The sequence below is a fragment of the Pipra filicauda genome, unplaced genomic scaffold, assembly GCF_003945595.2.
Source record: "Pipra filicauda isolate LSUMZ 115617 unplaced genomic scaffold, ASM394559v2 scaffold6_size6359152_pilon, whole genome shotgun sequence".
Lineage (NCBI taxonomy): Eukaryota > Metazoa > Chordata > Aves > Passeriformes > Pipridae > Pipra > Pipra filicauda.
Genome location: NW_024104865.1, coordinates 3,591,736 through 3,614,224, shown reverse-complemented (window position 1 = coordinate 3,614,224; position 22,489 = coordinate 3,591,736). Strand labels below are relative to the sequence as shown.

Below are 22,489 nucleotides of genomic sequence, written 5' to 3'. Positions count from 1 at the left end.
GGCCGTGTCTCCAGTGCTTGGATGTTTGGTGGGCAGTTCTTAATTGGAAAGCAGCTGTAATGACTGGGGGGGAGCGGGGAGCAGTGTGACTGATGAGCTGCTGCCTGTCCCTTTCCTTCAGAACACTGCATTGAGCATCTTGCTGTGTGTTTGGCTGCAGCCTTCGCATGTGTGTGTTGTAAAGGTCTTTGGGAAATGTGGCCTTTTGGCAAGCCATGAAGGTTTTTTTGTTTTGTGGTTTTGAGTTGAGATTAGAAACAGATTATTCTGGAAGACATAGAAGTAACTGGCCAGATGAGAGGGAGTTTAAGAGAAAAACCTTCAGGATGAGCTTGAGTGATTAGTCAGAAGTCTGTGTGCAATTGGGAGTTGCATCATGCAAGTACAGTGTGATATCTGTTTTGTAAAACTAAGTTGTTTTGGTTTACATTCTTGTAGCAGGTCAGATCTATTGTTTCTTACCTGTATTATCCTGGTCTTCATTTCCATGGGAAACAGGACAGACATACACATTGTCGCTTATCGCGTGAACGTTCATAGGCCAGTTATGTCTGGTGATGATTCATTGCCAATGCTTCTCTATTTCAGGACCTGTAACTAAGTGGACCCTACTGACCTCTGAACCACAAAGTATAGGAGTGAAAACAAGTGGGAGAAGCACACAAAGAAAAAGGAGGTGAATGCACTTTCCTCCGGACCTCTTTCCTGCTCTTTATTACTAAAACTGAATGGAAAAGAGAGACTTCTGTGCCTTTCCTCCCCCAGCCTTAGGGATGGGTGGATTGTGAATACTATGCATGCAGCCGAGAGAATAGGCTGAACCATGAATCTTCAGGCTCAGCAAAAGTCTTCAAGCAAAAGGACTGGGAAACGAGTTGCCTATTTTAATGAGCAGGAAATAGGTGTGTTGTCAAAAGAACCACAGCAGCAACTTAAGGAAGGACAGTACTATGGTCATGGAGGGAATATACCGGTCTCCCAAACTATGGAGATTCCTCACACAGGAGGATTAACAAGTGCACCCAACAGTGTTGCTTTGATGAACTCTGTTTACAATCAAGATAGGGGAGAATCAATGATGATGCCCCAGTCAGTAACAGCTGTCAAATGGCAGAATTCACTAATGGGAAACCGGTTGCCAGAGAGGGGTGACAGCCACTGGCAATCTCCACCTTCAGTGTGGAACCACAGTATGGTTTTTGGAGGCAACCCAAAAGGACCCCACTCCAATGCTGGTGCCCCAGGCTTCTATGGCCACCCAGAGGCCCTTAAAAGAAATCAAGAGAAAGGAGTGTTCGTGTCACAGCTGGACTTATATGGAGATGCTGTCCAGCAGATGATGTCCCAGAAGGCTCAGCTGGAACAGCAAGCCCTGGTTAGACAGCAAGCTCAAATGAATTCTTTTCATCAAATGCAAAAGCAGCAGCAGCAGAATCAAAGTCTGCCATTGCAGCCTTTCCAACTTGCATTTGGTCACCAAGGTCAAAAGCAAGGTCTTCCTGAGTTGTTACATGTCTTTCAAGAAGCCCCAGCTTCTTCCAGTCCAGCATTTACTGCTCAACAAAAGCAGCAAGCTCTTCCTCAGCTACAGCTGTTTGAAAATTTCTATCCTCAGCAGCAGCAGCAGCAGCAGGCTGCTGCACAAACCTTTGGGTTGCAGCAAACTACTTCCATAGCACAGCCTCATGTGGCAGCTGCAGCACCTCAGCATCATATGGTGGCACACCAGTTTCAGCAAACAGAGAGGAACCAGGAACTATTCAAGGCATTAACAGAGCAGAATCAACAGACTGTGCTACCTCAGACCCAGATTCCCTTTCCAAGAAGGTCACGGAGACTCTCCAAAGAAGGTGTCCTGCTGACATCTGCAGGAGAAGTGTTGACTTCCAAGCAGGCAGAAGAACAACCTGGCAATTTATTTCTGCATCACTGGCAATCGCATCAGCAAGAGGTCCCATTACAGCATCCGTCTGAATCACTGGCCCACAACAAAAGTGGCTTTTCGCACCCCAAAAGAATGGATCTGGAGCAGAAGGATGTCCTGGTCAATAGTGAGCAGTGCCAGATGGAAACAGACAGGCAAGCCCCAGCCCAGAACGGTAGAGATGAGGAGAAACAGGCAGCAGCAGCTGAAGAAAACACTCAGAGAACTAATGATTTTCAGGGAGTCAGAGGTGGTGTAATCCAGAGTACTCGACGGAGACGACGTGTTTCTCAAGAAGCCAATTTGCTGACTTTGGCCCAAAAAGCTGTTGAATTGGCTTCTCTTCAGAATGTAAAGGTAAGGTATACATCCTAACCAATATAGCGTGTTTTAGACTACAAAATAGGGCTGAAATGAAAGGAATTTATGTTTATATGCAGGATAGGATGGTGTCTTGAACTGTACAGCAGGGGCAGCTGTGGAGTGGAGGCATGTAAGTTCAACTACTGTAATTCATAGATGCAGGAGAGTGGAGATCTAATGGAGTGAAACCACCTAAGGGCAGTTTTATTTCACTAAAACTGAATGTGATTTTAGCCCAGGACTTCAAAATATGGATGTTTTCATCTTAGGTGTCAAGGTGTCAGGAATTTTGAGAGACAAGTGTAAGCAGTGTACTTGTCTTTTTACCAATTTAATGTTCTCTTCTTTTCTGTTAAAAGACTGCTGCTTACCTGCCAGTTTTTCAGTTTCAGCAGTTGAAGCATTTCTAAATTGTGCTCTCTAAAAATTACATAATGCATGTTCAATATTTCCCAAATATTAAATGCCTGAGAAAGCATCACTTACATGAAGAACTTATACCAGGCATAACAAAGGTCTGTCTCGTGCAGCATCTTGTTTCTGAGAATGACCTGAGAATAAAGTCTGCCTGTAGACTGTCTGTAGGGCTTGATGGGGAAGAAATCTGGTGTTGGCTGATTAGGTAGTTCACCTCTCCGGTCCTTTTGGCATCCCATCAGTCTGAACTGTACAGTATATATTCCATATGGCAAGATGATAGAGTTCAAAATTAACTACCCAAGGGGGAGGCAAGGGATTTTTGGAGTTGGGTGGAGTTTTTTGAGGGATTGTTTTTCGAAGATTTTCTTACAGTAGTGGTTTGACTAATCTTTCATTGAGTGTCTGTCACGAGAAGTAACCATACACTTTACCTTGGAAGCTTTGTTGCCAAAGGCTGATGAAATACAGATGTTAGGGCATGAGCCACTTTTACCTACAGTTTTTGCCACTTGTGTTGCTGCCCAGTCAGACAGCAGAGGGAAGAGTATTTTATTCCCAGTCTTGTTCTCATCATCTTTTTTTTTTTCCTAGTTTGTTTGTGGCTGGTTTTTGCCCATCTCTTCCTTAGAGGAATGTGCTATTTCAGTGAAAAAACAGTACTAAAAAACAATGTGGTGAATATCCATAGCCTGCTTCATCTCCTTCACAGCAGGCAGCAAACAGTAACTGATGGGTGATGCTGCCTTCAATCCTTTTTGCTCTTAACTCCAGTTGAACAAGCAGATTTGGTAGAAAACTAGTAGTAGTTAGTAGCGTGGTCTGTTTGCTCATACATTTCCCAGCCATTGTGTGGTTATATTGCAGAAGGCCTACAGTTCACATTGCACTCTGATCACCAACAGAGTGGCAAGAAAAAGCAAATAGAGCATCTAGGAAAAGGCCCTGAGAGGTGAAGGAAGGAATTGGCCATTTGAAGGCATGTCCACTTGCAGCTTGATTCATAATGTAAAGACCAAACAGATAAGTGTTTTGACAGATGCTCTTTTGTTCTTGGCTGTTATGCAAGCAGCTCGTTTGCTTCCATGATGGCACTAGCAGAAGAACTCTGTTTAGATCTGTTCAGGCCTTCAGGATAAGCTTTTGAAGGCTGTTAAATTCTTACCTGAGGTCTGATGGATTTTACATCTTTAGGGGGTTGGATATCATGCAAGGGAGAAAAAGAAAACGCTTACTGAAGAAAAGTGATCTGCTTCTCTTACTAGTGTCCTTCTGTTACAAACAACCTAGAAGCCTTCTCTGCATGGTTCTGTGAAGAGTGTGTACAAAGCTGTAGAGTTAAATTGTTGATGAAAGATACATCATATTTTGAACAAGTTGTTTGAACATTCCAATGTAGGTGTGTGTATCTTATGCAGAAATAGTATTCTGGACAGCAATATCTGTCTACATGCAGTGTCACAACTGATGCTTTGCACCAGAGCTGCTCATCACCTGTGCCTGCCTTTTTTCAGGTGGTGCAAGCTTATTGCTGCTTACAGGCTGCTGTAAATTCTCAACTCTTAGTTTTATGGTTTCATTTCACATATAGCTGTTATATGCAAAAGGGCACTGTGATTTGTTGTCTTAAATAGCCAGAAAACTTTTCTAAATCTGAAACGGTCATCTTAAAGGGTGTCTGCATTTAAATATTCCTTTATGGAAGGGAGACAGAGGTTTTGGTTACCTGGCCTCTTCGGTAACTTTGGTTGCCAGGGCACCAGCTGCTACATACAAGAGAAAAAAAAAAGTTTTATTTGTGGAATTGTGGTTCTGGACTCACCTACAAAAGAAAAAAAAAAGTTTTATTTAGAGAACTCCTTAATGGACAAGCTTTCTTTTTAACTGCAGAGAGAAGCTGCCTCTACTTGATGCAAAATGATGGCAGAAAGCACTGTGTGGGCAGGTGTTTCTGAAAGCCTGGTGTGGTTTCTTGTCTGATCACAGCAGTGGCCTTGAAACAGTTCTTCCAGCTGTTACAGTTGAGTTTTGTCTGTGAATTCTAAGTTTTTTAGAAACAACTTGAGGGATAGGCAGGATCAACGCCAGAACATCTGATGAGTTTCTTGGAGGACTGTACTAGTTCATCCCGCAATATTTATGCAAGAGTCTAAGTGAAAGTGCAACAAGTTGCACTTGCTGGAGTTATCCAGCAGACCTACTGCCCCAAATTCTGCAACAGGGATGCTGAGGTAGCTGAAAATCCCCTAGCAGTTCTAAAACTGAAGGTCCCATCCCTTGGTCAGAGACTCCTTTCTGCTTACCTTTAAGAATAATCAAACAGTTGAGAAAATATTTGGAGATCTGAAACAAATAGCTTAATTCCAAAATTAATCATGTCCCCTCTTAGTAAACCTTAGGTATGTGTGGTCTTTCATGACCAGAAAAACTCTGGTGTGGACCAGAACATCTTTAAGGATGTCTCAACTATTTATATATTAAGTTCCCAGTGATGCCTTTTCTCAACCTTTGCTCCTGTTCAGGTCTCCCCTTCCTCTTTTCTGTTGAAGGGGTCATCTCTCCTGTCATTAAGGAGGAGAGTCCTTTGCTGGTAACCTCCCAGTCTTGAAAATAAAAAGAGCATGGTTAGCTGATTGTACAGTCAGAGAAAAGTGACATCTTTTGTGTGACTAGCTGCCATAATTTCCTCCTTGTAGTCAGGAAATTAGTTCATGACTCTTGACCTGCAGAGATCTGTGTAGCACACGGGAAGTACCTGAGGTTTGTAGATTGGTCAGAATTGGTGCTTGTTCACATATTCCCATTGTGATTACTTGTTTTATTGCACAAAGTGGGCCAAAGTGCTTGCACTAATGAGAGCTACATCAGGTGGATAAAAAGTAACCTGATTAAAACCAAGACTTTTCTTGACAGTGGTCTGAACAATGTGGTGTGAATGCACTGCTCCAAACAGTGGTTCAAAACTACCTGCTGTGGATCTTGCTGTCAGGAGACGACCCCAGAGCTATTCCAGGTGTTTTACTAGGGCTTCAGTAATAAGGTGATAGCAGCATCAATTTCCCTGATGAATGGAGGCCTATGGAGAGCAGCACGTGTGAGCTGCTTCTTCAGGTGTGGGCAGGACCAGTAGGCATAGATATCTGTTTCCAGTAGATGACCTGTTCATGTGTTTAAAAGGCATCCTTGTTAGTCTCTCTTTCCTGAAGTGATGGAGGGAGGCTATGAAAATTTACAGGAGTCCTTTACTGCCTCGAAGTAGTGGGTTCTAGAGACGTCTGTCAGCATGAATGCCCTCCAAATCCAAAATCGGTAGTTTTATGGGAAAGTACAGGTGTATGTCAGCAGCCTGGAGTGAAGGCAGGTCCTTGGAGCTCATTAATTTCTTCTGAAGTGCAATCTGGGACAGCGGAAGCCACTCGTGGCTTTACAGTTGTGTGTTTCATCACTGCGTGGTAGGGGCAGACGTTTGCAGTTTCTGTGAAGAAGCAGTCAGACTTCTAAACTGCAGTGTCAGTTACAGGATAAACCTTTCTGTGCTCACTTAGCCCTACTCTAGTAAAAGGTCTGGGAAGGAGGCAGTCCTGAATCTTCTTGATATAGTAGATTTTACGTGCTCAAGCTTGGTACCTGGCATATTTTGAAGGCTTAATGTTTTCCAGGGTGGACCTGCTTGCTCTTAAAAACAACAAAAATTACCAGGACTCTCATTTGGAGAGAGACCAGAGCACTAACCCTAGGCTCTGACTGATGCATGTTGTGACAGTACAATTGTGCTTCCCTCAATATAGTATCAAAATGGGACTTCAGCCTAGTGTCCTTCTAGCTATCATGGATTGACTCTTCATGGGCCAGCTGAAGCATGTTCTCTTGCTCATCAGTGAAGCTGAATGACTTTCTTCATCTACGACCACAGTGAAATGACTGGGGTTGTGTCTGAACCCTTAGGACAAAACCTGTCATGTCAGCTTTTTCATCAGGACTAGGTACTCATTATGACACACAATAGGTTCTGTTTGAAGGCTTCAGTAAATCCCTGCAAAATTTTGAAAGTCCAGGTTGGAGACCTGTTGTCATACCTGAGAGATTATGTGTCTTAGTTTCTACCCAAAAAACACAGCTGTTCAGCTGGATTTCTCAATAGATTGTGGCTCTGATGGAGGATGACTTTGCATACCTGATCCTATCCAAAGGCTTTCCAAACAGAACTTGAAGGTGGGGAGATGTTCTGAAACACCAAAAGGAACATCTTCTACAGCTTCTACACTGCACTTCATCAGAGCTCAAGAAGACCTTTTACATCCCTGGAGAGAGGTGTTTTTGAAAGTTGTATTTAACATCTGGCTTCTAAGTGAGCTGGCAAGTGCTTCAGAACTGAGAGTGAAATTAACATGTTGATAGTAATTTGAAGGACTAGAAATCAATGATCCGTAGCCGTACTTAAAGCCATTTGGTGTTAGAGTATTCATGTGTTTATCCAGTAACTCATCCTCCGTTCCCATATCCTTGGAGCTCAGTGTGATAGGGTTTCCATGAGTAAAACAGACGTGGAAACCATAATGTCAATGCCAAAAGTGCTGCCTTGCAGTTATACCTTGTTGATTCTCCAAGCATAAGTCCTTCATGCTCAAGCCTAGTTAGACAAAAAAACTTAAAGGCTCAAGTTATAATAAGAAAAATTTCTTTTTTCCTGTAAGTCAGAAAAAAAAAATGCAGCAAAAAGCTAACTCTGCTTTTTTTGTGTGTGAGAGATTTAATTAAAATATGATCACGGTTTGGTCTTTCCTGGAACAGAAATCCAATATTTGACATTAATAACCTGCAGCTTTTGATCATTACTAGAACTGAACAACCTTTGCTGGAAGTTATAAAGCAGGGCACAAATTTATCTGGAAAATAAAATGTCAAAACATAGGTAGTGAAATCATTCTTAAGAATGATGTATATAAATATTCTAGCAGTTGAGACTACGGACAGTCCTCAAGTAATTCTGTAAAATTTTGGTAACACTCTGAAGTATTCTTTTTCCTTCAGTAATGCCTCCAAATCCATTTCAGCTTGCAAATTGCATTGAGAAACTTGATATACACTGAAGGTGAGATATCATCTGATTTATTATGTAAGTACTACAGAACTTTTTAGGAATCTATTTTTCTTCTCAGGAACTGGATAATTCAGAGGAGAAGAGTGTGCTGGTAACAGCTCCAGGACCTACAGCTGCAAAAAGTGTTGTGGAATTTGCCAGTTCTTCACCAGCTCCCAAAAAAGCCCGGGAGGACAACAGCCTTGTGCCTCTTATCATTCCTGTGTCTGTGCCAGTGAGAAAAATTGACCTGCAGAACCTTGAAAAGGAAAAGTCTGAGGATGGAAAGCTGCCGAGAGGCCAAACAAACGATCGAGCTCCTTGTGAACGCAAGCCTTCTGTGATAGTCACTCGGAGGCGATCTAATCGTAATACTAACATGGAAACCTCAAGTCAGGTATGGATAGGCTAAGAAACCAAAGATGGGCCAGATCTGTTAGATTTAATTATGCAGTTTTTAGCCATAAACTTTTCTATGAAAGTAGTTTGATCTCAGGCCTTGAACTTGGAATGTGTGTAGTCTAGGGATTTTTTTTTCATCATAATATTGCCATATATTTGGGCATTTGCTGGCTTTTCATGACCTACAGCTAATGCTGTGCCCACTACTAAACAGTGAACAAAGCCGTATGGGCAATAATACTAGATTAATTGTCTGTGCCAAGAGTGGTTTCTCCATACATACATAGATAATAATAAATTGTACATAGTGCACATATCTCTCTATACGAATAAAATCCAGGGTGAAGATTTATTCTCATGGAGTTGAAACCTCTTACTGAGGTTCTGAAGGTGGGTACTTGTGTTCCCCGGCAGTGTGGTGGTAGTGAGTGGGTGGGTTGATTTTTTTTTTTTCTTTTTTTTTTTTAAATTTCATCTCTGTCTTCTATGCAGAAGTACAACAGATTGTTCAGATATCAGAGAAATGGCAGGAATCTAAGGAATTCTCTGAAATTAGATGCTTGGCCATCTAATAAAATATTGTTATATTGTCTTCTGTTCTCTTACTGCTATTTGATATCACACTGGTATACCAGGATTCTGCTATGCTTTTGTGTCCTCTTTTAAAGTTACTATGAAGGTTGGACCAGATGTATGTGTAGTTCTTGTAAAATCTAACTCTATAATCACTCAGAGATAGTGCTGCTACCTAATAATTCCTGTGTCCATTCCATTCCCTGTCTTCTTCCTCCCTCTTTCCTTTTGTGCTAATTATTGACACTGCCCCCCAACTGTCCTATCCAGATTTTGAGCTGCCATGAAAGTGCGTTGTCATCTCTCTGAAGTTTTTCAAATGACCTCAGGTTTTAAAATTAAAGTATGTAATTTTTTTTCTAATAGCATGAAGATGCTGTTCCAAAGGATGAAGCAGAGGGCTTTGCCCGAAAACCAAAGCAGCGGCCAAGACCTGAGCCACTCTTCATACCACCAAAAGCTGGCACCTTTATTGCACCCCCTGTTTATTCTAACATTACTCCATATCAGAGCCACTTACGGTCACCTGTCCGTCTCGCGGATCATCCTTCAGACAGGAACTTTGAGCTACCTCCTTACACTCCTCCACCAATTCTTAGTCCAGTGAGAGAAGGATCTGGGCTGTATTTTAATGCTATCCTCTCTACAAGTGGTCACTCGGTTCCACCTCCAATGACACCGAAAAGTGGTCACAGAACTCTTCTTAGATCAAGTAAGTTTTTACTTTATCCTTCCTTTCCTGGGTAATCTATGATTAGGAACTCTGGAGTAATAGGGGGAAGGTTATGCCTTTAGGAAGTGTGGTTGTGTGAAACTGGGCTTCTTAATGATTGTCTGGGGAACTGGGATGGAGGAAATGTATTGTTGGGGGTGTTAAGACTCGTTCACGGGCAATCTGCAACACCCCCTGCTGACGTTCTTCAGAATGGAAAAGTCGGTTCCTCTGTAGCAGATTATCAGTATCTTGAACTGAGGGGAGGAAGGCACGTTCTTGGTCATGTTAAGCTCCTTTAGCGTGTGGGTACCTTTTTTGAGAGATGGACAGCTCTGATTAGATTTGCAGGCTGTGTGAAATGTAAATCTCAGATATGAAGCTGAGCTGTCTGAGCAGTTATTTTTTTCTGCTTGCAGATAGTTCAGAAGTTACCCCTCCTGTTCTTACAGTAGTGGGGGAAGCCACCCCAGTCAGCATTGAACCGTAAGTACACCGCAGATCCTTAGCCTCTTAGTAAATGTGCTTCCTTTCTTGCTCTTAAAACTTCAGGCTGCTCTGTGTGCAACTGGTGTATCTGTTACAAGTATTAAAGCTATTCCTACTGGTGATTCAAAATATAAGTTGTCTTCATTAAAAATTACTCTGTACGAAAAATAATGTTTGTTGGATGTAATTCTGGAGATAATAATTGCTTTCTGTTACTGCTTGTCTGTCTCTGGGCTGAAATACTATTAGTTAACTAAGGGTGAATCTGTCCTGTTTTGTTGTATAGGAGCACTTCTTTGTATGCTGTGTTTGTTTTAGTGGGAAGATAATGCTCTTTTAAAGGAAGGACAGAATATAGTATGGAAGACTGTAGTTAGCTCTCTCATGAACTGGTCAGATCACTGTTTATCCCTGTGGTGTTGTAGCTGCAGCACAGCTATGAACACTTCACTCCCCCCAGGCGAGCTCAGGTCAAAGCACTGCAGCCGGTGACATATGGGGGATGTGCCCTGAGCTAATAAACCTTGTTAGTCGTTTTAGCTGGCTGTGTGCCGGGAAAGCTCAGATGTATGTGGATGCAGCAGCACTATGGAACACAATTTGGGGATACTGCAGCTGGCGTTGTAAGCTTAGGCTTGGGGCCAGTCCTGTTAAACCTGAGCAGAGTAGCAAATGTCTCTGCACAGCCTTTGCAAATGCTCTGGGAAGTGTTATCAGCTCAAGCTCAGTGCTGCAGAACTACACCAAGGTAGTTCCAGTTCATTACTACACCTAGTTAATGAACTCTTGCAAAATCTAATCATGGAGATGCATGGCATGGAAACACCCATATGGGATAATGACACCCATGTGGCTCTGCATCACTGACTGTACAGTGCGGAATCTCCACTCTAACTCTGCAGTGTATCCTGTAACATTTGAGATATTTAACTCAAACTCTCTCCAGATAAATACAGGGCTTATTTTGCTTTTTCTTCCAAAATGGCTTATATTTTAAAAATGGACTGGAGCATTTGTTGACAATTTATTTTTTTCTTGCCCTTTTTCCATTCTGCCTTACTGTTTGAAGTTCAATTTTCTGCACTTGTGGTAGGAGGCTGTCCTGAGCAAGTGTTGCAATTGTGAATGAACCCAGATTATTCTTGTCACCTTTGCAAATCTCCTCTAGACTGAGCTCATTTATGGAAATAAGCACATTTGGTGTTGTTTAAATCCGTTTTAGAAATGGCCTAATTCATCTTTTTGCTGTTGGTTCATTTTGCACTAATCCAGGGGAACTTCTTGAAAAGATTTTTGTTTCTCTTCCCACCACCCCCCCCCCCGCCCCTTGCCCCCCTGTTTTGATCTTTGACCTCTCTGTGGTGCAATTGCCTTTGGCTGTTGTGTCTGTTGGTTTAAATTGCTGAAGTTAATGGCATAATGTTAGGTGCGAATTCAGTTGTGTGTGAAAATTTGAGGACATGTTGCTGGAAGTTTCAAACCATGGTAACTTAGTAATGCAAGTTCATTTCCATTTGCCAAAAGGAAGTTACGTGCAGAGTTGTCTTGCCATCGTCATCGTCTTACTGAACAGATGCTTAAGCAGGTAGATAGCTATTAACTTTTAACCACGATAAATTAATAAACTGGTGTCATTCTGTGTTTGGCAGCAGTGTTGTGGTCAGTTATATAGACATACCTTCCTTGAAGAAAATGTGGCAGGAAGCACTTTTTTTGTAAAAGAAAAAAAAGTTTAATTTTATTTGTAGTCTTGACCCTAATTTGTGATTACCCAATATAGTGTTCTTAATTGCTTGTGCTTTCACAAACCTTCTGCTAATGCTTCCCAAAAGGTCATTTCATTGCAGAGATTTGGAATAGGAAATGTGATAATGAAGCTTAATTCTTTGTGAGGTGGTACAATAGGCAGTTGGTGTCACAGATCCTTGTGTCCTGCTGGTTTTGTAATTCAGTTGTGTCTAAGTCTGGAAGCTACCCCTCAGCTAGGCAGCCTTAAATGTAGCTGTGGTGTATCAGCTGTGAATAGCCTTCCCAATTCACAGCCTCAGTTCAGGATGTTGCCACACTCAGCTGCCCAGTGGGCATTGCAGGGGCACCATCATTGCTTACAGGCAAGAACTCTTGTTGTACTGATATCTAGGCTTCATCAGCAAAGGAACAGTGGAATAATGCTTGAATGGACCTCTGGAGGTCCTCTGGTACACCCCCTTGCTCAGAGCAGGCCAAATTAGATAAGTTGCTCAGGTCAACTCTTGCAGTGGAATGCCAGCTTTACTTGGGCATTGCAGGTAGAAGGTGCAATTCTTAGTCTTTGCTAGCACAGAGGTATCATTCCAAGTCTAGTTTCAAGATAAAAGGTAACTTCTGATCGCCTTTCAGGAAGGCCCACATTCTTTCCCTCCAGCTTTTCCATTTGTATCTTTCCTTCTCACAAGTCAAGTCAGAGGAGTCTGTGTCTTGGGACACAAAATCTCTAAAATTTCCCAGTGCAGTTAACAGTCTTTTTATCTCTGTAGTGTGTAGTGGGTTAACCTTGACTGGATGCCAGGTGCCCACTAAAGCCGCGCTCTCACTCCCCTCTGCAACTGGACAGAGGAGAGAAAATATAACAAAGGGTTCATGAGTTGAGATAAGGACAGGGGCAGATCACTTACCTATTACCGTCATGGGCAAAACAGACTCAGAGTGGGGATATTAATTAAATTTATAACTAACAGAATGAGAGCAGGAGAATGAGAAGTAAGTCTTATAAACACCTTCCCCCACCCCTACCTCCTTACCAAGTCCTACCTCCTCCCCCCACAGCGGCGCAGAGAGACAGGGAATGGGGGTTAGGGTCAGTTCATCACACGTTTCTGCCGCTGCTCAGAGAGAGGAGTCCAGCGTAGGATCCCTCCCACGGGAGACAGTCCTTCATGAACTTCTCCAGTGTGAGTCCATCACATGGGCAACAGTTCTTCACAAACAGCTGCAACATGGGTCACTCTTCTACAGGGTGTAGTCCTTCAGGCACAGGCTTCTCCAACATGGGTCCTCCACAGAGCCACAAGTCCTATCAGGAAAATCTGTTCCAGGATGGACTCCTCTCCTCATGGGTCAGCAGGTACCTGCCAGGACCCTGCTCCATTATGGGCCTCCCATGGGTCACAGCCCTCCTTCGGGCATCTACCTCTCCAGCGCGGGTCTCCTCCAGGGGCTGCAGGTGGATCTCTGCATCCCTGTGATCCCCCATGGGCTGCAGGGGCACAGCTGCTTCATCATGGTCTGCACCACGGGCTGCAGGGGAACCTCAGCTCTGGTGCCTGGAGCACCTCCTGCCCCTCCTTCTCCACTGACCTTGGTGTCTGCAGAGTTGTTCACATGTTCTCACTCTGCTCTTCTTTGGCTGCAATTTTCATTTGCACAATAGCTTTTATTTTTCCTTCTTAAATGTGTTATCACAGAGGCATTGCCACCATTTCTCATTGGCTTGGCCTTGACCAGTGGTAAGTCCATCCTGGAGCTGCCTGGCACTGGCTCTACCAGACATGGGAGGAGCTTCCAGCAATTTCTCACAGAAGCCACCCCTGTAGCCTCCCCGCTACCAAAAACTGGCCACAGAAGCCCAATACAAGGTGACAGCAAAGTGTCAGTTTTCAGATGTCATCCCTTCTAGGGCAGAGCGTAATCCATAACCCTTTCCTCCTCTGTGAAAGTGCAGGCCATAACAGTAAGTGAGACTAATCACAGTGAGCAGAAGACACCACATGAACATCTCTCTGCAGTATGCCACAATGTGCTGAGGGGAGGGCTGGCTTACCAGGGTGGTTGTTTTGCTTTGTTTTCTAGCCATGTCTTCTCAGTGTTGCATGAAATCTCTTGCTTTTTATTTTTAGTCTGGATTGTGCTTTTTGTGTCCAAAATGAACAGGACATGGGAAAGAAAAATGGAAGACGTTTTCAACTGCTTTAGTTCTTCCCTGCCCACGGCCATGATTTGAGATGTGTAATGTTCCTATTGATTTACCTTCAATAGGTATTGGAGATAGTGTTTTTGGGAAAAAGACAGATAGTATATGGCAGCCTGTTTAAAACTTCCCTGTTACATCTATCATGCTGGATGTCAACTTGCCATCACCTACTGAGAGGAAGTTAGCACCAGTCTGTGTATCTAGCAGATTCTGCTTGTCCAAGTAAGAATCCCATCCCGTCACAGTTGAGTTGCTGCTGAATGGGTGATGAAGTCAGAACAAGTGTGTAGGCTAGTTAACTTCTGTATCTCTTTGTTTACATATTCCTCTTAAGTAGATCTGGGTCTGCTATAGATGCAAAAGAAACAGTTTTTAAAATCTCTTTTTATGTGTGTTAGAGATTTTTTTGAACACAAGCTTTTCTAGCACATGACATCTCATGATTCCGATGTTTACTGACAAAACCAAAATGATGTATTGGGTGTAAAAGAGGGAAATAAGATGTTTGCTTTTTCTCCTTAAATGATACTTGTTTCCTTCCCTTTGATATCACAGTCTCTTAGGACTTCAAAATGTCCTATTGAAACACTTGCTAGTATCTCTCTGGATTTTTGTATGGGTTATATGTGTTGTTTCAAGGCCTACCCACACGTTTTCCAAACTCTTGTTTTTGTAATAGACGTGCATGTGTCATTTCAGTATACCAGAGGAGGAGAAAAGTCTGGAGGTTGGCATTTATTTCTTGGATGTTTTTGTTACTATTCCTTATTGCACTAGATCGTGCTTTTTCTCTGGTAGTTGTGCTTCCCCTCATGCTGGGGGGACACAAAGCCAAGACTTGAGAATTATAGGAAACCTTGCCAGGGGGTTTTACCTTCTTTCTAATGAAGCACCTCCAGAATTTAATCATCTTGTGCACACTGCCTGATCTGTCCTGTCAAAAAAAGAGCTTATTTCTATATACTTTACTGTTTCAGGAGCTACCAGTGTGGTGCTAGTTAACTGACATCTGAAAGAGACACACTTTTGCATTAAGTATAAATACCTTATTTCAGAATAGGAGGATTTCATTGTATTCTAAGTGTCTGAGCAGCAGCTGTTCTCAAATATCTTAGATTTTCTGATATCATGGTTTCCTGAAGGGTTTTTTTTTTTGCTTACTTAGCTTGGACATTTCTTTTGTTCTCTCTTCTGGACCTCTGAATTGTATGTATAGTTTCTGTGAAAGTTGTCCTTGGCCATATTTTGCAGAGTTGTAGCTACTGCTGTCTCTCTGCATATTTTGCCACTGAGACATAGAGTAATGATAAAGTACTTCCATGCTGTCACTGCTTGCTGTGCTCTTGGTGTAGACATCCAGACCTCAAAGTCTGGTAGGAGAGTCTTTTAGTGGGGGTTCTTACCTATCTCTGTGCACAAAGTCGCATTTGCTAGTACGGAGTAGAATGCCTCTGGATGGTCCTTTGACTTAAAGCAAGTGTAGGGCTCTGTTGATTGGGTGTAGTGAAAAATCTGTGTGCTGATTCAGATCTAAAAGTATGAGATTGCTGCTAACAGAATGGGATTTGGTTTTGATACAGAATGAGCAATACTGCTTTCATTACTTCCTATTTTTTGTTTCAGTTGTTAGAAAGAGTATCTAGAAGACACTAGCTTCTGTCAAGATCATAACAGACCAAATTTTGATCCTGCTTTGAATTGGCATTTGAACCAGATGGCATTGTGTAGGTTGAAAAGGACTTCTGGAGACTATGGTTCTGCTGTTATGGCTGACAAAACCCTGATACTTAAACAGGCTCACCCGTCTTATGCATGAGGAGCAAGCTTCCCATAAGAGGAGTCCGTGTGACAGCCTCTCAAAAAGTGATGTTTATTGGAAGCTAATAAATGTTATTTGAGCACCTATTAGGGGATGCTAATTTAAATACAACTTCCAACAGTTGCTGATAAGACAATGGAAACTGGTAATGGACATAAAACCTCTCAACTTCTGAGTCATAATGTAACCTACAACACTGTTGTGTTATATGTAAGAGCCTGCTGCATTTGCTTCTTCATAATTAGTGTTTCTAGCAGAGATGGAGACTTCCTGGATATTGTAAAGGGGTCCTGACTGTTACTTTTTTCTTTCCCTGCAGGCGAATAAATGTAGGAACTCGCTTTCAAGCAGAAATCCCATCACTCCAGGACAGGTCTCTGGCAGAAGTTGATGAGCATAAAGCAGAGCTGGTGTGGCAACCGTGGGGCGACCTGGAAACAAACAAAGACACCCAAGAGAATGGTAAGAAGGTGGAAGGCTGGTAAATAGGACTGAATTGTCACAGTGGTTTTAGGGGTAACCACAGATCTACTGTAGGCGTAATTTAAAATCTCTGAGCTGCCAGTCAAGTGACATGTTTGAATGGTCTTGGAAACAATTTTAGGAGTGAAACTTGTTTATCAGGTTGCATGTGTGGGGAGGGGGAGGTTGGTAGGATTGGTTTTTTTTAATTGACAGAAAACTGGGACCATTTGTTTCTAGTCAGGTAAAGAGCAGCCTTTTGCTCAGTGAAGCTTCACTGTTTTTGTTAACATTTGAAAGCCACATACACTTCTGTATTTTTGAGGGATGTTCTGGACATAATAGTAAATTTTGGAAAAATCAAGTTTGTAGACAGAAGTCAGGATGAGGAAGCAGGAGTTGTGGCAGCTAGTAAGCAGACTTGGGGATCTGTCTGCTTTTGTTGCAGATGAGTTGTGGCCTGTATAAATCCTGAAGGGAAGAGGAATTGGGCAGGCTTGGAAGAAATCTTTCTGATTAGAGAGGAAAAAGGGTATTGTGAAATGGAAATTCACAATATAAGAGGGGATTCAAGAAGTCGCTGAGGTGAAGAGATGTGGGAAGACATTATAGGAGGGAGGAGATTTGCAAGAAACTCTGTGTGGAAACAGTACAGCATGACCTTGCAGTCTAATGAGTTCTTGGGTCCAAATTTGACCCAGATAAATTTGCAGGGACATTCAGTTTCTCTGAAAGTTTTACTTTCTGTTTTGCCTAGTCCTCCTTCAAAAGAGCTAATTAGTCATGGAAATCTGTAGGAAATTTCATTTTAATCCTCTTACCTGAATTTTTTTGTACTCCTCTGGAAATAGTGGAAAACCTGCTAGCTGCTGCCTGTTCAAGCATTTTTCCTGGGGCTGGAACCAACCAAGAGCTGGCATTGCATTTCTTACATGAAGCAAAGGGAAGCATTCTGGTGAGTCTTCCCAGGTGTTCAACTCAGTGTGGTCAAAGATGTTTGGGAAGGTCAGATAACCTTTCACTCCTGAGAGGAAAGCCTTGCAAACTCCTTGCAATGCATCTGGCTTCCACTGTTTAGTCCACTGTCCCTTGGATGTCCCTAAAGTGGGTTCTGTCTGATGTACAGTGCCATGTTCACTTACTCTCTCTTATCAACTTCATCATGTTTGGCTTTTTAAGAGACGCACTGAGAGTCTACCAGGGTGAGTGAGCCAAGATAAATGAGTCTTAAATGTTGTCTTCCTGGGAAGATAACCATGTTGGAAGGAAAAGTAAGAGGCCGGGGCTGAAGCTGAGACAGAGTGCAATGTCTTGCTTCTTTTAGTTTTGGCAGATCCATTTAACTTCTCTGTATCTGTAGAACGGCAGTGCTGCTACTTTTTTATCAGTATTGTAAGACATGATACACTTCCATTATTGTGCTTTGACACTTCTGGGAGTGGTCAGCAGTATCCCGCACTTTTGCCTGACTGCTTGTTTCTTGTCCCCTGGCGCTGAATTTGTGATACTGCATTTACCTGTATGGAGAAGAGAACAAATACGAAGTAGTTTTTGTGTGTGTGTGTTGGGTTTCTGCCAGCCCATGTTGTGAGTGCTGTTGCTGCCATTAGGGAGGAGCAGGACTGCCTCTGGCAGCAGGAGCTCGTTGTTCAGGTGGTTTACACTGCCAGTGGAAGCATGACTCTGTTGTCACCTTCCTACTAACTTTGAAAGCACTTCCAGTTTAAATACAAGTGAAAAAGCAGCTTGAGAGGTGGGGGGTTTTGTGTATGTGTGTGGAATCTTTCAGTCGTGTGACTGCTATTTTATTTTCAGTCGTGTGACTGCTATTTTATTTTGAAATATTGCTTAGTTAAGTGAGATCAGATCACAATGACTTGGATGTGTAAGGCAGGCATCATTTAGGGCAGCGTTTTTGGATGTGAGTATGTAATAGAGGCCTTTGGTTACTGAGAGGAAACTGCTGCACGGTCTCTGTCTATGGAATTGGCTCTCTCCCAGTACTGTGGTGATTGTATCAATTCACAGACGTGAAGAAGAGATAAGAACATACCACTTGCCTGTGGTACCCAAGACTAACTGGATAGTCAAGAACGTAATTTTTAAAGTTGTCTCAACTGTTAAACTGTGCTATGGTTCTTTTCAGTTAGCTTGCCACAAAAAGGGGAGGATTAACAATTGCCTGATATTTGTTTTTAATACCCCAAGCATTAAATTCATTATTTTACTTGTATTTATCTTAGGGAGCTCTGACCAAACTGCTGTTGAAGAGGCCAGTGCGACCGCCTACCCACCCTTTGGCAGATTATCACTACACAGGTTTGTTAACCGAATAACTCTGTGCTGCCTGCTTATCGTACTGGAATTTTTCTATTATTTTCTGATTTTTTGAGGAATTCTGTAACATTACAATAAGATTAAAAGACCACTCCTCTCCCATAAATCAAATGATGACATGCCAGAAATTTTGCCTGGGCAAATTATGCCACTTAGAAGAAACACTGCATCTTTCTGAATATGTGCATGTGTGTGTTGGCATATGTATGTGTTCTGATTTCTTTTATGGGGAAAAGAAAATGCAATCCCTTGCACTAAGCCACAGAGAATGCAGAAAGATAGAAAGAAAGGCTGCCATTGCCTTAGAATCACAGCCTGTCTGGCATGAGTTTCCAGGGTAGCATTAAGCAGGGGGTTTATGACAAACAGCTTTCAAGCTTGGTGAAGAAGCCTCAGCCAGCTCTTGATGCCTGTCAGTGTTTCTGCAAAATTTAAATGTCATAAACTGCCTCTGTAGTCTTGCACCTAATTAGAAAGTAGTCAGCTGTGTGACACTAATTTCAGTGATCAAGAGTAACCTGAGACACCTGAAAGACCTGATGTAAGGTGGTAAAGCATAGAAATTACATTTCTTCATTATTACACACTACTGCAATGGTTGGCAAATATTACTTGATTAATATCTAAAAGGAAGGAAGGAGTTAAAAATGTGTTTATTATTAGAGGCAAGGAATATTTGAGGAATATTTGAGATGTAATAAATCTTCAAGTACAGTGGATTGCTGCTGGAAGAGAAGATCCTGTTCTCCTGCCCCACCATTTCCTGTCTATAAAATCTAGTGACTGGGCCACCACAAAGTATGTCTATTCACATTGCTGTTTGGTTGGGCAACATCTTAGTTCATCTAATTGAGTGGTTTTTCAAGCTGAACTGAGTTAACCTGTGGTGATGAGCATTAGATCTAACACAAAGGAAGTGACGAGAGGAGAACTGAGGTGGAGCAGTAGGGGAGGGTTTAACAGCAATCTGCAGTTTTGCTGGAGTAGGTGTGAGGAGAGACTGCACCCTTATATGTGTGTATTAGTCTTATTAAGGCAAACATGAAGAAAAGATCATTTGAAATAGCATGGGCTTCCATTACAACTTTTGTTTTTACCTGCAGGATCAGACAAGTGGAAAGTTGCGGAAAAAAAGTTATTCAACAAAGGCATTGCAATCTACAAGAAAGACTTTTTCTTAGTCCAAAAGCTTGTAAGTAACTTTTTTTTTTTTTTAAATTACAACAATGATACATTTTTACATGTTTGTTAAGCATTTAATATAGGAAGTTCAATCTTGATTTTTTCTGAAACCTCAGTTTTAAGCATTAAGTCCTGCACTCAGAAGATTTCAGAGAAATTTTATCATCCAGCACAGCATAAAATCTCGCTAGAAAGCCAGAACAGTAGCGTTCCTTTCACTGTTGTTGTTTCCTTAACCTTGGTACTTGCTGCATTACTTCCATTAGTCCATGCTGCAGATAACTCCTCTGCAGGGCATATTTATAGAGCGCTGGTAATGTTTGGCTTAAATGGCTTGCCTGTGAAACTAAATAGAAACACATCCTTGCCACTGATGGAAAGCACTAGGGGATGTGTGAATGATGTATCCTTTAGGACCTCTCTTTCCAGTTTCTTGTGACAATGATTGTAAAAGTGATCACTCCCATATTTTGATATGGTATGACATGTCAGCAAGGGGGAAATCACTGAAGCAGAGTGCAAAACCAGGAGCTGATACATATTTACTGAATAAATTCCCAAAGGCATTTAAGTTGCAAAAGCTCAGAAGCTAAGAATGTATTCCAAAACTTTCAGAAAAATCACTGATACAGGATATGTAGATGGTTCACGGGTCTGTACTGAAAATTGTCTACCATCATATGCCTATGAAATGCATGTGGCCAAAATGGGAAAGGGCCGCAAACCTTCATCTCCATTTTTGGATTGGTATTCTGGTCTGGTCTTCTCTGAAGTGCTACTGGAAAATAAAGCTCCCCCATAAAACTGAAAGGCTACTTTCAAGGCTGACAGCTCAACTGGAACATTTCAGAGGCCAAGAGGTGCATTAAGCTTACAAAGTTTAAGGTTTTGTCACCTTTACATTGACCAGCTTTTCTTTGGAAAGTTGGTCCTGTACTTCTAAGTGAATAACAATGGCAGTAGGGGATGGGCTGTGGGATGAGGCATACAGGTGAGTGTGACACAGAAAAGAAGGCTTTAGCAGCAGCTGTGGTAGAATGGAGATTACTGAGGAAAGAAAATACGAAGTATATTTATTGCACCCTTAGTAATTATTTATAAGCCTTCTTCTAATCATGTGATCCATTGGACTTTGTTTTTTAAACACCAGATAAAAACCAAAACAGTGGCTCAGTGTGTGGAATTCTACTACACATACAAGAAACAGGTGAAAATTGGTCGGAATGGGACCTTAATCTTTGGGGACATTGATGGTGCTAATGAGAGATCTATGAAAGACGAAGCTGAAGTTGACATCAAGGTAATTTCCTAAATTTCTTTCACCTCTTTTGGACTGTGGTTTGAAGTCTTGTGTGTTGTCTCATTTGCTGATCAAATCAAAAGCAGAAACAGTCTGGCTCCTCTACAGGAGGAGTCCAGACTCATAAACTTGTGTCCTGTATCACATAATGACATTTACTTACAGACACCAAAATTAACAGTTCCTTTATCTTCTGATGAAGAGTTCCCATAGGTTTGCACGTGTTCTTCCTCTCAGAAGGGACATCTTCAGTGAGGAACAGGGGCATGTGGAGGAGGACGAAGAGGAGGAAGAAGAGGAGGCGGAGGAAGGGTTAGAAAACAGAAAGAGGAGTGCAGATGCTCTCAAAGATGAACAGACACTACAAGATGGTGTAATAGTAAGTGCTGCATTGTGCATATCGTGCTTTCTATGCCATCTTCACTCTGCAAGTAGTTTAGAAAATAGCAGGTGGGCAGTTCCAGGTGTAAAAAGTTTCCACCTCCAACTTCTCCCGGAGCAAGAGACTGGACTGAAGTAGCTCAGAGTATTACTATCAGCCAGATTCTGTGCTGTGAGGGGAGAACTGGGATGCATAAGAAAGAAAAATGAAATGTAATTCTTTGTGGTTGGTGCACACATAAGACCATGATGAGAAATGTCCTGAAAGCCTGAAGACTTTCTCATTAAATAAAACCTTGGTGTGGAATAAAGGAAGCACAGGAGCTCAGCCATTCTTTTCCTTCTGATGGTGGGTTTAAGTGTCAATTTGCCTTAACTCTTCCCCTCTCTCCAAAGGCAAGTGATGGCAATACAAGGAATCAAGAGGCAACTGTCACAGGCAGAATTGGAAGGAGGCCAAGGGAGACAACCATGAAGCCTCGAAAGCTTATTACTGCTCCAGTGCAGAGGAAGAAGCGGAAACAGAAGATAAAATCAGATGCTACCAGTAAAACTCAAAACACAGAAAACACATTTCCTTGTAAAAAATGTGGCAGGTAAGAGCAACTCTGCTTCCAGCAATAGGCACAGAATCACTGTAGGGCGTCTCCTGTGGAAGCTTTTTCTCAAATGAGCTTTTCATCTTTCTGTTTAGGCCAGAGATATTGCAATAATTTTAATGACTTATTGCTCCACTAATACTTGCAAACTACAGACTGTTTTTCCTCAAATGGAATAAGACACCACCTGCATTTCAACTGTGTGCACTGTTTGGTGTTAAGCTGTACTTTCAAGCAGCTGCTGTATTGCCCCACTGTAACACTTGCATTTTTGTAATGAGTAGTTTCTGTGTATTTGTTGGATCACATATTAATACCAGCGGTGTAGAAACGTAAGACACTACCATTGTTATAGCAGCAGGGATTAGGCCAGTAGGTACATAGTTCATCTAGTTAAATTTGCACTCATCTTTGGTGGATGTAAAATATGTTTGTCTTTCCTTACACAGTTCTAGCAGTTTTTGTAGGTTTGTTGCCAACAGAATCATAACTGTAATTCA

The 22,489-nt window shown here is 42.1% G+C and overlaps 2 protein-coding genes across 5 annotated transcripts in view; one reads left to right on the top strand and one right to left on the bottom strand.

Annotated features, from left to right (window-relative positions):
* MIDEAS (mitotic deacetylase associated SANT domain protein) overlaps positions 1-22,489 on the top strand; it is a 60,235-nt gene that overhangs the window by 30,886 nt on the left and 6,860 nt on the right. For 2 of the 3 annotated variants that reach the window (XM_027748840.2, XM_039389036.1), the window contains exons 2-12: positions 589-2,281; positions 7,864-8,181; positions 9,126-9,471; positions 9,891-9,957; positions 16,048-16,190; positions 17,042-17,145; positions 18,434-18,509; positions 19,631-19,719; positions 20,860-21,009; positions 21,212-21,388; positions 21,787-21,986. In XM_027748840.2, the coding sequence (XP_027604641.2) occupies positions 824-2,281; positions 7,864-8,181; positions 9,126-9,471; positions 9,891-9,957; positions 16,048-16,190; positions 17,042-17,145; positions 18,434-18,509; positions 19,631-19,719; positions 20,860-21,009; positions 21,212-21,388; positions 21,787-21,986 (3,128 nt within the window). In that variant the 5' untranslated portion in view covers positions 589-823. Of the gene's footprint in view, positions 1-588; positions 2,282-7,863; positions 8,182-9,125; positions 9,472-9,890; positions 9,958-16,047; positions 16,191-17,041; positions 17,146-18,433; positions 18,510-19,630; positions 19,720-20,859; positions 21,010-21,211; positions 21,389-21,786; positions 21,991-22,489 lie in introns of those variants that run through there. The other variant, XM_039389037.1, reaches the window with a different exon arrangement.
* Positions 13,336-22,489, bottom strand: part of DNAL1 (dynein axonemal light chain 1) — a 41,134-nt gene continuing 31,980 nt past the window's right edge. The window contains exon 11 of one of the 2 annotated variants that reach the window (XM_039389040.1): positions 13,336-14,257. The gene's annotated coding sequence lies outside the window, so the exon portion shown is untranslated. Of the gene's footprint in view, positions 14,258-16,771; positions 17,708-22,489 lie in introns of those variants that run through there. The other variant, XM_027748878.2, reaches the window with a different exon arrangement.